The sequence below is a fragment of the Mandrillus leucophaeus genome, unplaced genomic scaffold, assembly GCF_000951045.1.
Source record: "Mandrillus leucophaeus isolate KB7577 unplaced genomic scaffold, Mleu.le_1.0 Scaffold121, whole genome shotgun sequence".
NCBI classification, from domain to species: Eukaryota; Metazoa; Chordata; class Mammalia; order Primates; family Cercopithecidae; genus Mandrillus; species Mandrillus leucophaeus.
In genome coordinates, this window is record NW_012100432.1 from 3,994,547 (window position 1) to 4,008,461 (window position 13,915).

The 13,915-nt window shown below is 38.2% G+C and overlaps 1 protein-coding gene across 2 annotated transcripts in view; it reads right to left on the minus strand.

The window, feature by feature from the left end:
* Window positions 1–4,340: 4,340 nt before the first annotated feature.
* EIF4E3 (eukaryotic translation initiation factor 4E family member 3) overlaps window positions 4,341–13,915 on the minus strand; it is a 49,620-nt gene continuing 40,045 nt past the window's right edge. Inside the window, exon 8 of one of the 2 annotated variants that reach the window (XM_011971229.1) lies at window positions 4,341–9,804. In XM_011971229.1, coding sequence (XP_011826619.1) covers window positions 9,758–9,804 — 47 coding nt within the window. In that variant the 3' untranslated portion in view covers window positions 4,341–9,757. The remainder of the gene's footprint in view (window positions 9,805–13,915) is intronic. The other variant, XM_011971238.1, reaches the window with a different exon arrangement.

Here is a 13,915-nt window from a genome sequence, read left to right on the forward strand (position 1 = left end):
TCCATTGCATTAGTTTGCTTTCTTTCTGATTGTTCATATTTCAAGGCTAAATTGGGCATCCCAGACAAGTTCAAATCCAGAGAGAATCCTATGGTCTCCCTGTACTCTTAAGTGGCAAAACCACCAAACCTTTTACCAGGACACCTAACATTCTGGTCAAGAAACCAAATTCCATCTTCTCCGCTCTTCTCCTTTCCAATCCCTGGTAGAAGCATTTGCAAACACAAATAGTTAAAGGTCACCAGTAAGAAGTAGAAGAGGGATTTTGCATGATCCATCTGTGCTGGGATAATCCAGAATTGGCCGTGAATATGTTGAAGGGCCTACACGCTACATCAGTAATTCTTTTTCACCTGCCATCCACACCAGCAAATGTGTTATTCTTGTACATTCTTTGGAGAAGAGTGTTAGGCATGTGTGTCTGCAGATTGGGCACTCAATAAGTGAGACAGAAAAGCAAGCTTCAGATAGAAATTTTTTAATTCCCAGTTAAAACCTTGAGAAAATAAACAAGTAGATGGTGTGTTCTAGCTACAAACTGGTTTCAAGACAAATCTGCTTACATGGAGTTGATGCAAAGAAGCAGGTTAGAAAACATGCATATTTTTCTGCATAATCTATGGAATGAAGAAAAGATCATTGATTTTAACAGCCAGGAGATGTGGGATACAGCTGCAACTTTGCCACCAACTGCTTGTATGACCTTGAACAAATTCTTTATACTTTCTGGGTCATTTCTTCATCTGTAAAATGAAAAGTCTGAACTAGGCCAATGATTTTTCCATCTTTTTCTTAAAGCCGTAAAGCCTTTTCTTTGTAAATGAACTCCCATAAGGAATCTCAAAATTCTTGCACAACATAGCTTCAACTTCCATCAAGGCAGCCTCATCATAGAACAGGCTGGAGCCACAGTACCTTAGATGTATCGTGGTTCTGCAACCGACTACTGGTATAACCTTCGGCAAGTTATTTCACCTCTCTGAACCTCATGCATACGTTTCCACATCACAAACTGGGGACAACAATGACAGCATCTACGTCATAGGGTGTTGGGGAGAACTAATCTCTATGCTTAGATGACATGGAACTCCATACATGCTATTGTTATTGTGGACATTATAGCTATGGACAGAGTCACACACTACAGCAAAAGCACATTAAATTCTGCCCAGTCACTAACTTACAGGGGTGTCAATTGCTTATAGTGTGTCACTTTGCACTTATCATTTAAAAGACTCACAAATAAGTTTTCTGAACCAACATTCATAGAGAAGATTCTATATGTAAAATGATGTTTATCACCTGTGATAAAACCAGAGAAAAATGCAAGTGCCTCCTGTAGGTCAGGATAATGGTTATTTTAGTGGAGAGGGCAGGGACATATGAAGAGCCCCTGGGGTGACTGGTAAAGTTCTATTTCTTGGCCTGCTGTTATAGGGTGTTCTCCTTGTAACAATTCAGTAAGTTACACATTGGTTTTGTGTGGTTTTCTGTACCTTTCTTTTATTTTACAATAAAAAGGTTTATTAAACCTTTGTTTTGTTTCATAAAACAAAATCAATGAGTACATAAGTTACGCTTACTGGTTTCCAAAATGTTAAAATTTGGCCATGTGATGCATGTCAATGTTGTGTTATTGCTTTATTACACTTTTAAAAATACTTCTTAAAACATATTTTACAATGAAACCTTTGTTTGCCATATCTGAAAGTGTTTCTGTAGAACCACTCTTCTAGGGAACACTCTTTGAAAGCTGATGGACCTCGGTTAAAATGTGGATTCCAAGATGTTCGTTTAAAAAAAAAAAAAAAAAAAATTCTGAAAAACAGTCTTGTCCTTTATAACTTGACTATCTTCATGAAACACGAATTATTTTCACCTTAAAAAGGGGACACAGCTTTAGTATTTAACCTTCACTTCCATCATTCTTTTCCAGTAAGAGTGAAATCACAAAACTCAAATGTTTCCTAAGATCTGAAACCTTTCCCTAGGTCTATACTTTATAGAATCCTCTATTTGCAAAAAACAAATGATTTAAGTTTCCTGAATTAAAGAGGAAGTTGGGGAGTAAGAGCCTGTCCACATCTTTAATGCTTAGAGGAGCACACACATTTAGCCCTGCCATCTGTACAAATGATACCAGAGTTCAAAATGCTTATGATTATAAAGAATTTATGATTTATGCTTGCTAGTTAAATATGCTTATGATTTAAACTTATTTTCTCTGGCAAGAAATAAGCTAGTCAGCACCACAGCCTAGCCAGATGATGGGAAATAGAAACATATTTTAATGACATGTATTTTAACTTGCTGGCCCTCGTAAATGCTACTGTTTTTTCTTTTCTTCATATAACAAAAGACCATCGTCCTGTAGGATTCCAGAGATTGTTTTATACATTCATTAATGAAAAGCAGTTAAAAGTTACTTAACAGCAGTTACTGCAGTAAAAGGATCACTGAGGAAGAAAAGGCATGCATGGTCATGGCTTCCAGGAAAACTACGTTAGGTGACAATGCAGAGGAACCTATGCTAATAGAACAACCAAGAACACATTCCAAAAAGTGCATCAATAATGACTAGATGATGAAGTACACACAGAATGCATGGTGGCAGTAATCAGATGCAAATATGAGCGGGAAATATTATGAAATTGTAAAGCCTTCCCAGTGTTATGCCCTGCTCTTCAGCGATTTCATTAAATTCGCTGTGTTAAAATTAACTAGGCATCACACACGAAATCCTGAATTGCTTGTTTCTGCAGGGAGAGATAGGAAAGTCTGCAGATGAAAGGAAGAAGAGTTTGTTGGTACGTGTTGTTTGTTTTTAAAGGAATATATGAGACAGCCAGAAAGGAGGAGTAAACTCACTTTACTTGCCGAAACAGGGGACAACTGAATCTCACGGGCAAATTGCAGCACAAAAGAGCAAGGAGCGTAATGGACTTATTCTAAAACGAAACCATTCTTAGTAGAGGGTAAAGAAAAAGAATTAAAATAAGCAAGATGTGTTTTCTGAGAGACCCAGATGAGCCATATTATCAATGTGTTCACAAGGAAGTGTAAAAATAAAAATAGTTACTCCCCATCAGAATACCAGATAACCTACTAAGCGCCAGACTCCATGCTAGCAGCATCATACATATCAGAGTTGTTGGACAGAAACTTTTAATATGTGTTGGAATAAACAGGGTTATCCTAATCACCACACACACACACTGGGGATCTAATAATGATTAAGTGATGTAGTTGATTAAACTGCATGAAATTTTTAAACTGGAGGATGAAAATGACATTTCTATACTATAAGAACCTCAATACAGAACAAGAATTAGTAGCAACAGATTACAAAAGATCTCAAAATAAAGTTCTACAGACTAACACTTAAACCCTGTGAACTACTACCTTGAAAAATGAAGCAGCACAAATTCATAGCAATATAGTCCCAAATTAGAAAATTGCAACAGTCTAAACATTTGCACTAAACACATAAATCACTACCTTTTCAAGTAAGAAAAGTATAGTCTAGTCTTACCTTATTGCTGCAAAAGGCTGGAATAAAAAATACTGACTTATAGAAGCAACTTTCACATGTATCTGAACATCAAACACAACACACAATATAAAATCAAAAATAACTAGAACAGAAAAGTTTTCAGTCTGACCTTAAAAATACTGAGCAAATCACTAGATGAAGCCAGATCAAAAGGAAGGGCATTACACCAGCTTGTAGCCAGATGTGAAAGGGTCCCCAACTGCACAGGGCACAGATGGTATAAAATAGGGGGGTGGGGGCACAAGCAGATCCAAAACATAATCAAACAAACCTGGTTCAACTTACACAGGTAAGACTATTCTAAAGAATTAATAACTTTCAATGCAACTGATAAGATTTTAAATTTGGGACAAATAATGTTAGCTGTCTCAAGCTAAAGTATGCTCACTAGTTTAAATTCTGAAATTCTTTTGTATAATCATTGAAATAAATTCTCCATGAGAATATATTCAAAGTCATGGTGACTTGTTTTAAATGAATACTGAAAAGATAATGTTAAAACTTAAAAACAAAAACGATGGTTGTAAGCCACATTATCTGATTCAAGTCTGAGAATTTTGGGGAGAATTTAATGTATACCCACAAAATTAATACCTCTATTTGAAAACAGAAACACTGTAAGTTTATTAAAATGTTCAAAGTCCTTTAATATTCTCCATCATGTAATGTAAAATGCTAAAATTAAAATTTTCACCTCAAGTCTTCATTAAAAGTTGCTTCTTTGTATGTGAAAAGATGAGAGGTAGCATAAATTTTCTATAGAAAACTCAGAAACACTCAATTTACGTCATGTTCAATTCTATAATGCAAAGTTGACACTTTAATAAATCCGAAATAAACATCTGTTCCAAAATAAAAGTTCAAGAAAAATTATCTGACTTTGATATTAGAAATTGAAATTTTTATAAAGAAATCTTACATTTCACTAAATGAGTTGGTAACTTTTTTCAGGCAGCAACCAAAACAAAAACATTTAACACAGATTCCTTCAATCTCATGATTTCTGAAGGACACAAAAGCATAGAATATCCAAAAGCTATTGTATTGGATATTCTAATAAGGTACACTCAAGACACACATACACAATGGAACTCTAAATTTCAGTAGCAATGATGAACAAAAAAATACTGACTTCGCAATGACTTTTGCTTATCACTCACATCGTTTAGGGAATACTTATTTGATTTTTTTTTGACATTTCTATGTATTAACGGATCTCTCCCGTTTAGTAACAGCTTTGCTAAGCTACGTTTTGAAAGTGACAATTAATTTTAGTGGAAATTCATTCCCAGGCTACTTTGATAGTCATTTGAACAGTTTTGCATTATTTTACATGCAATTTTATAGCTCTATAACGTTCATTTAATCTTGTTCAATGATGCTGAACCCCAGATGCCATAAGACATTATAGAAAAGTAGTTACTGCACATATGGACTAACTACTTTTCTGAACATTAATTTCTTTTCTCTTAACAGGCTGAAATGGTATTTAGAAAAGAGAAAAACCACCACTCTGTATTAAAGGCTTTATATTATGGACTGCCAGGGATGGGCTCCTATGACTGCTGTGGTCCCAGCCATAAAGTTCTTATTTACGAGCATCATCTACTCAAGTCTCAGTATTAATGGCTTTCTCCAGCCTTCATAAGATTGTTGGTATCATATATTGGAATCAGGCCACCTGACAGAGCTTAGGGTTGGGAGGCTTTCCTCATTTGTCATATGTGGGAGTTGGATAAAATCAGAGGTTCTCCAAGAGTGATCTGAGCACCATCAGCATTAGAATCACTAGGGTACTTGTTAAATATGCAGATATCCTCCCAGATTTCTAGTGCTGGGGTCAAGAATTGTGCACAATAAGTAAGTATCTGAGTGATTTTGCTGAATGCTAAGGGGTGAGAAGCACTGGTAGATGATCTCAAAGGTCCCTTCCACTCTAAAATTCTAAGAGTCCCTGAGTTTTCTTTTAAAAATGGATTCATGTCAGCAACATGAAAGAATTTCTAGAACACAAGACAGTGACTTTTGGTCTCAGTGGGTCAATCTGAATAAGTATTATTAGATTTGGATGTATATGTAAAAATAATAGAAAATAAAATCAGAACAGTATAATCTGACATGAAAGGAATCTATATGGGATTTCTTCTTGGGAGAAGTAGAAGGGCAACCCACTCTAATTGCTATACATGACCACAGGTTCAAAGGGACTTTTCATTGCCCCTCAGTCCCTATTTTTTTTCCACGTCACCCTCTGACTCCTCCCAGCTGTTGAGATCTAGGCTTTTTACAATCCTGAGTCACCAAACTCTTGAGTAATTTTAACTGATCTCAATATAATCTTTTCAGAAATAAACAATTCACAGGCAGTCCTCTACTTTCATTTGTAATGAGTAAAATCTTACAGAAACATACAATGTGGGGAAGGTGAAGGGTAGAATTACATTTTTAAAGGGAACTTCCATATTCAGAGAGCTAAAAAAAAAAAAAAAAAAAAAATCAACTAATTTTCTCTCTTTGGGCATAATATCTGATGAAATATTTTCCATATCTCCTATATGTAAGTTTATTTTATTCTTTTTCTTCCCAACCACTTATAAGCCCAATGAGAGCCTAGGATTTGAGATATTTTAAGCACATCTGGAGCGATCTAGCTTTGACACATTTTTATTAGGTGCATGAAAGCTAAATGTCTTATTGCCAAGTATCATTTTTACATTTTCTCGTCAAATTTTTATAAAAGCATAGGAGCAAAATGCAGTAGGATCGTAAAAGAATTCCACAAACATAGCTGGATAAATTCTGCTGCTGAGCCAGAACTGTTGGCTGGAAGGCAGCGCCACCATGTGATCGTTCCAAGGGCTGTCAGTTTTGTCTAAAGACACAAGTTGGGATCCTCTAAGAGTTGGGCAACTAACAGCAAAAGCCCACTTCCTGTCATAGGAAGGTTATTTTCAAACTCCAAACCCCAGCACCACTTCTGTCTCTGAGAGGGAGAGGGAGAGAAGGAGGAGCTGTTTACAAAGAAGATGTCTGATTACGGAGTCACATCAGTGGCCAGATTGGATCAGATATTTAGTGCTTGATTAGGGTGGCCAGTGGGCAGGTTAAGGCTGGCAGATCCTGAGTACTCTCCATTTAAGGACGCTTGCACCAGGATACACTTTGCTGACTTCAATGCCCAGCTCTATGGCTGGCTAGCCCTACGTCTTTAACAGGGGACAAGTTCGGCCAAGGCTCAGTTGGTGGATTGCATGTTATGTCTATAGGACCCAATTATATCTAAAGTTTCTAAGCCATAAAGTCCTGTGCCTGTGTGCATGGTGTAGACGTGGGCTAAATTCAAGAAGAGGGGTGAGAGAGAGTCAATCTGTAATTTAAAGTTTATTAGAGTTGTGTTTTCCTTTTCATGTTTTTGCTTCATAAAGTGTACCATGAATCTAACAGCAATATTATATTAAATGTACATGTTTGCAGTAAATTGTACCCTCATTTAAGAAATGTGGAAAAGCTGGGGGGAAAGAGGAAATCTTAAAACTGAGTTAAGTCAGCAGTTCAGCAAGTGCTTACAAAAGACAGTCAAAATACAGGCAAGTTACTTTAAATGGGCATTATTTGTTCTTACTTTCCCAATGTAGGCAAGTGCCTGTGATATAACAATTTAGGGAATAATGGGAGAATAAAAAGCATATTAGTTTCAATCAGATTTCCTGGCATATATCACAGACCCTAAGGAATTACAAAGAGAAAAAAGCGAGCTCTTTGGTTTCTGTATGGTTCCTTGCAGAGTACAATGCTGCACCTGCAAGCACTTGGATGAAAAGACCGGGATTCTACTGAAGTTTGCACTTTCTCCACGTCGGCCAAGATGGGTAAACTGCCTTAACACAAAAGTCACATGTCCCACAAAATATTTCCTTCTATCTCAAAAGAGTATTAGCTTCTTTAATCTAAGAAGGTAATGAGAGGTTTTTAAACTGATTAAATCAGCTTAGTTCATACAAAGTCTATTATGACTAAATATTCAATTAAAACGATTTCCAAACCAAAATCTGACAAAATCCTCTCTGAAAGTAATTTAGATGATACGTTTTTAACATTAGGCAAATTAAATCCTTCTCACAGTTGGTATTTTCTAAAGGGTCAGAAACAGTTGCAGAAGTTCACTGGGGCAAAAATCTACTTTGTGTGCTAGTCATGTTCCATGATCATAAACAGAAACTAGAAATATTAACGTGAGCCTGACATTCCTATTTATTTTATTTTTACTTCAAAGGCTACATACATGCAAAAGTTGAACATGTCATTACACATGCTTTAAATAAAGTTCAAAAAATAAAAATACTTCAAAATCCATTTACTTATGGAAATATATACGACAATTATAGTGAAGTCAATTATATCCTTTTTTCTAATCTATCAGAAAAATACTTATATTATAAAAAAGAGTTTTAATTCATGTCCAGAATAATTTGTTAAAATTCTTGAGTCACAATTTTAAAACAAGTTGAATGTGAGTACAATGTTTGGAGAAACAAGTCCCAGGCTCTTGCTAATGGGATCTGATATTCTCATACTTCATTTTGAAATCACTAAGGAAACTCAAGTTCAGGAAAAAAAAAAAAAAAAAGCATTTTAAAAAACCTATGATGATAAGTATTATGGCTGAGGTGGTTACTAACCAAGTGAAGAGCATGACTTCTATAAACAGATAATGTTCAAAGTCCTTTAAAATGTTTGAATGGAGATTTTTATCTACAAACACATAGTGGAGGCTTAAAGTAGCCTCGAGTCTCTCTGCTGGTCAACACTGCAAGAGGAATTAAAAATCCCAGGTACAGTGAAGTTCTGAGTGCACTGCCCTTTTAAAAAATGTGTGAGCAGACACTAGCTCCTGTGACTCCACAAACAAGCCGACTGGGGGAAGTGTCTTTGAATGGCCCTGCCTTTTATCAGGCAAAAGCAGCCCAAGGCTTGGCAAAGTCAGGAGAGGGAAATCAGCATATTCTGAGCAAGTCTCCATGGTCCAGAGGATGAGCATTTCCTTCTAATAAAACCAATATTTCTTTGGTAGCATAATACAATATATATCAACAATCCCAATAACTAATATGAGCTGAATGCACTCAAAGTTCAACTTTGTAAATGTTCACATGCATCCTGGAAATGAGATGTAACTTCCTGCACCTACATGAAAAAGGGTGGGGACAGCTGCCCAGGCTGGAGGACTGCTGATGATGAGAAATGACACACAACGTGAGCAGGGAAAGGGATCATTTAACAAAATGTGTTAGCGTTCACTGGGAAAGCCCTAAGTGGGTAAACACATCCCAACTTTGCAAGGAGCTTAATCCAAACAATTAAAATATCACCTTCTCTTTAAATCAGAAACATCAGGTTTCCTAGTGGGAGAAATCCCTTGCTACCACTCTAAGCCTTTGGTTGAAAAGGCCAAATTAAAATTCGGGTTAGAAATGTTTCTACAAAGGGTCCAAAGACTTAGAGCTTGATTTATATCCTGATACTGAATTGTGATTATAGTTTTCATGTTAGGCAATCCAACTATTATTTTCCTTTTATCACTAAAAAAAAGTTTTAAAAAGGAAAACTAAAGATTTGAGTGCAGTCAGTGCAAAATCAGATTAAGTATGGTTTTTCTTTTCCCTGGGACAGAAAAAAACAATGCCCAGCTCACAGCACATAGGAATGTGTCACAACACATAATCAGAAGACAGGTTTCTCCAAGCTAGTATTCCTCCTTGTACAGTGTGGTATTCAAAAGCAGTATTGTCACGATTATGCATATTCTCATTAACTAGGTACAGCAGAGCTACTTAAAGGGAAACCAATTTCTTGTGCCTCAATGAAAGGGGAGTGTAGAAAACAATAATTAGGCTGAATAAGGAATTTTAAAGGGCACAAAAAAAAATTCAGAGTGAAATGAACAGAGAATTTAGAAAGCCAAAAAAATGGTTTTTTTGTTGTTTTTTTGTTTTTAAAAAAGCAAGTAACGTGACGGTAGAAACCCACACAATCTCCCCCCACCCCACCTGCCACTTTGAGTCCTAATTGCCCATCTGCAAGGACAGAAACCCACTCTAAATTGACCAGCATCGGCTTCGGCAAGTCTTCTCTTCACTCTCCCTCCTGTTAAGACCGTTTCCAAAACCAATCAGCAAAGGACAAAGAATTCTTTACAGAGTGCAATTAGTGTTTTCCACGTCCACCTTCAAAAGCATGATGCTCTTCATGGGCTAAAGGACAGAAAAAAAACAAAAAAGAAAAAAAGGAAAGAAAACTTTAAGCAAAGGATGGGCCAACCCTCCTCTAGGCATCTCATTCAGCTTCCCCAAATGTTGGCAAGAACTCAAACACCTTATTTTTTATTTATTTATTTTTTTGCCAGTAACTGTTAGCTAAGGCGTGCATTTCCTGAGAAACGTAATAATGAAAATTAAAACAAGGAATAAACAAGCAATGGGCATGCAGCCTGTTTCTTCTTGCTGTGCCCGGGAGGATGAATCATCTCGACAAGCTGATGAAGAGAATATGTTGGGCTGCAAGCAAATGCCGCAGGGGAAAATGTGCCCCACAAAATGCATTGCGGGGGGTGGGGGGGAGTGCCTGACACAACCCGAGACAGAGCCACTCACAAGCCTATCTTGAACAATAAACTAAAAATAAAACAAAACAAAGAACCACACCAGGGTGACAGCAATTATACCTAGGTGCCCCTGCTCCCTACCTCTCAACACTCCATGGGAAATGAAGTTTCACAAAATTGTTAAGTCTTATTTTTCCAAATCATGTTTCCCCCTGCCAATAGATATTCAGCCCTATCATCTGGTTTGCAAAATTACTAATTTTAATTAGGAACTCTAGAATTTTTTTTTTTTTTTTGAGACGGAGTTCTGCTCTGTAGCCCAGGCTGGAGTGCAGTGGTGCAATCTCGGCTCACTGCAACCTCCTCTGCCTCCCGGGGTTCAAGCAATTCTCCTGCCTCAGCCTCCCGAGTAGCTGGCATACAGGTGCATGCCACCACGCCCAGCTAATTTTTGTATTTTTTGTAGAAACGGGGTCTCACCATGTTGGACAGGCTGGTCTCGAACTCCTGACCTCAAGTGAACCACCTGCCTCGGCCTCCCAAAGTACTGGGATTACAGGCGTGAGCCACCAGGCCCAGTCGGAATTCAGGAAATGAAAAAAATTATGCTACCAAAAATACTTTCAAACACTTAACGTTGTTTAAAGTAGAAGATGGCACAGGGAAACCTACGAAATACATAACATTTTCTCTAAGGCAAAAGACCGAGTGTGACAATCTACCTCCTGGATCTGGCTAACCATTACCAGGAAGCAAGGTCTGATAAAGGTGGGGTAATTCAGGACTCTGGGTGCTTTGATCCCCAACACGCTACCCACACTAGCAGTGAATGGGGTTCCAGGGAGGCAGATGGGCTGCCCCATTTCACCTTTTAAGCCCCTTCCAATTCTGTTTTTCTTTTTCTTTCTTTTTTTTTTTTTTTTTTTAAAGACAAGGTCTTGCTGCTCTGTCACCCAGGCTGGAGTACAGTAGCATCACGCTACTCGGCTCACCGCAGCCTCGACTTTCCGGGCTCAAGCAATCCTCCCACCTCAGCCTCCTGAGTAGCTGGGATTACGGGTATGCCACCATGCCCGGCTAAGTTTTGTCTTTTTGACAGAGACGGGGTTTTGCCATGTTGCCCAGGCAGGTCTTGAACTCCTGAGCTCAAGTGATCCACCCGCCTCAGCCGCCCAAAGTGCTGGGATTACAGGCATGAACCACTGTACTTGGCCTCTGTGTTTTTCATAAGGACTAAATTCTTCAGACTATTGCTGAAGGGGTGGGTGGAACGGGTCTATTTTCCCTGCAACATCATCTTGGACATTCACCCCAACCTACTCCGCACTTGGAAAAAACTTTGGGAGAGACGCACTTTATACTTCCCAGGTCACCTCAGGTTGGCCATACTCCTAAGGGCAGCCTGAAATCTGAACTAATTTAATAGAACATTTCTCACAGCTTTAACTTTACAAATATTTCACATTGTGTGAGTGTGTTTTCTTTTTAAGAAAGATATTTAAGGAAGACACCAAAGAAAACATGGTTTGATCTGCAAAGAAATTATACTATACTTCAGGGTCAAACAGAGGTACCATAGAACTATAGTGACCTGGTTTCCAAACAATAAATCCAGATATACAGGCTATCCAAAGATTCGTGTTACTTCCAGGTGTGAGGGGCAGTCTGGGGTGGTCATAGTTGCATACCACAATGTTGATGGGTTAAGGAGACAGTAAAACAGAACATTCAGAACTGGGAGTGCCTAGTGAACAGGAGTTCTGTCAGCCTTAGGTTACTTTGGGTAGAAAGGGATTATAGAATTGCTCTAAGCCTGGAGTTGGCAAACTTTTTCAGGAAAAGGAAGAGAATAAATGTTTGTCTTTATGGGCCATACAGTCTCTGTCCCAATTATTATTATTTATTGTTGTTGTTTTTGAGACGGAGTTTCTCTCTTGTCACCCAGGGTAGAGTGCAATGGTGTGATCTTGGTTCACTGCAACCTTCACCTCCTGGGTTCAAGCAATTCTCCTGCCTCAGCCTCCTAAGTAGCTGGGATTACAGGCGCGTACCACCACGCCCGGCTAACTTTTTATATTTTTAGTAGAGATGGGGTCTCGCCCTGTTGGCCAGCCTGGTCTTGAACTCCTGACCTCAGATGATCTGCCTGCCTTGGCCTCCCAAAGTGCTGGGATTACAGGCGTGAGCCACCAGGTCTGACCTCTGTCTCAATTATTAACTCTGCCACTGTAGCACTAAAGCAGCTATAGGTAACACGGAAACAAATGGGTATTGCTCTATGCTGATAAAACTTTATTTATGGACACTAAAATTTGTATTTATATAATTTTCATGTGTCACAAAATATACTTTTTCTTTTGATTTTTCCCAACCACTGAAGAATGTAAAAAGCATTCTCAGCTACACCTATACAGAAACAGGAGAGGGGAGGGAAGACGGGGGGCAGATTTGGGCTCCAGCTTCCTGCTCTAAACAATTCTCACGGCAGAAAAGACCTTTGTCACTCAGCTGCTCTGAAGAACTTAGCAGAATTGGCCAGGGTGGGGCTGGTCAGGGAGTGCAGTCTGTGCATTGTGAATTTCTCAGTCAAATAATGTGTATCCATATCAAATGTAAGTTATCAATGGCCCAATGCCCATCTACCCACTAGAGGCCATGACTGAATATGCTTGGGTTCTTTCTACATGGAAAATTTACAGTCACCTGGCTTCTGTAAACTTGGGAATACTTAACTAGGATCCTATTAACTAAACCAGAGTAAAAGCATAAATTGGCCATTTCTAACTTAGCTCACCCTGCTGTGAAAAAGATTTCAGCCCAAACCTCATTTTTCCAAATCACTTCTGCAGCAAGTGGTATATACCCTGCTGAGTAAAGGACTGCCTGCTTTGTTTACAATAAAGAAAACTGCTTGTTTTTTCAAATTCACACTTTTATTTGAACGATCTTTGAGTTTTTAAATGTTAATTTATGACCTTAAAATATGGATTTCTGCTGAGACCCTTCCTCAGTCGTGTATCACACACTTTGCAATGGCCTCTACCTTTAGGTATCTATTCGATTTAACTGGCCAAGTCACAGTTTTCTTTCCCCTTGTTTGGCTTTTTTCTTTCCCAGAGCCATCACAACAGCTAACCAGTGAATCATCCTGCCCTTTGTCAATCTTACTTGATTATTGCCATGGCCCTAAAAAGTGACCTGACCACTCTGTGGCCTTATTATCTGATAAAACAGGTATCTTATTATCTGTGTTGAGCCTGCTGCTAACCAATGTGTTACCTGGAAACTTAATCATAGAACTTTGAAGTAGAAGGAACCTTGGAGATCATCTAAGACCAACCTCCTCGATACTCAGATGAGAAAGTAAAAGAATGAGAAGTTGTGACTTGCTCAAGGTCACACTGGTGAAGCTGGACAAAAATCCAACGTGCCTGACTTAATGACCCCAAATTGGTGTTCTCCTCTTTAGAGTCAAGTGTGGAGCTGGTTCATGGGAAAAAATGTTTTAGCCCCATACGTAAATGCCAATGAAATACACTTCCATCTACAGAGTTTCTGCTGGTCTTGTGAAATAAAAAAAAAAGAAAAAACTCTTGATGACCTTTCAATTAATATCTGGGGTGAAAATACAATTAAAGTATCCTTAAAGAATAAAAATAGCATCGGCAAATTTGCAACTTCTACACTGCACAGCCAATAAGCAACTTCTGCAGTGACATTTTTCTGTCTCTTTTAAACTTCCATTTAAAATTCAGAATATC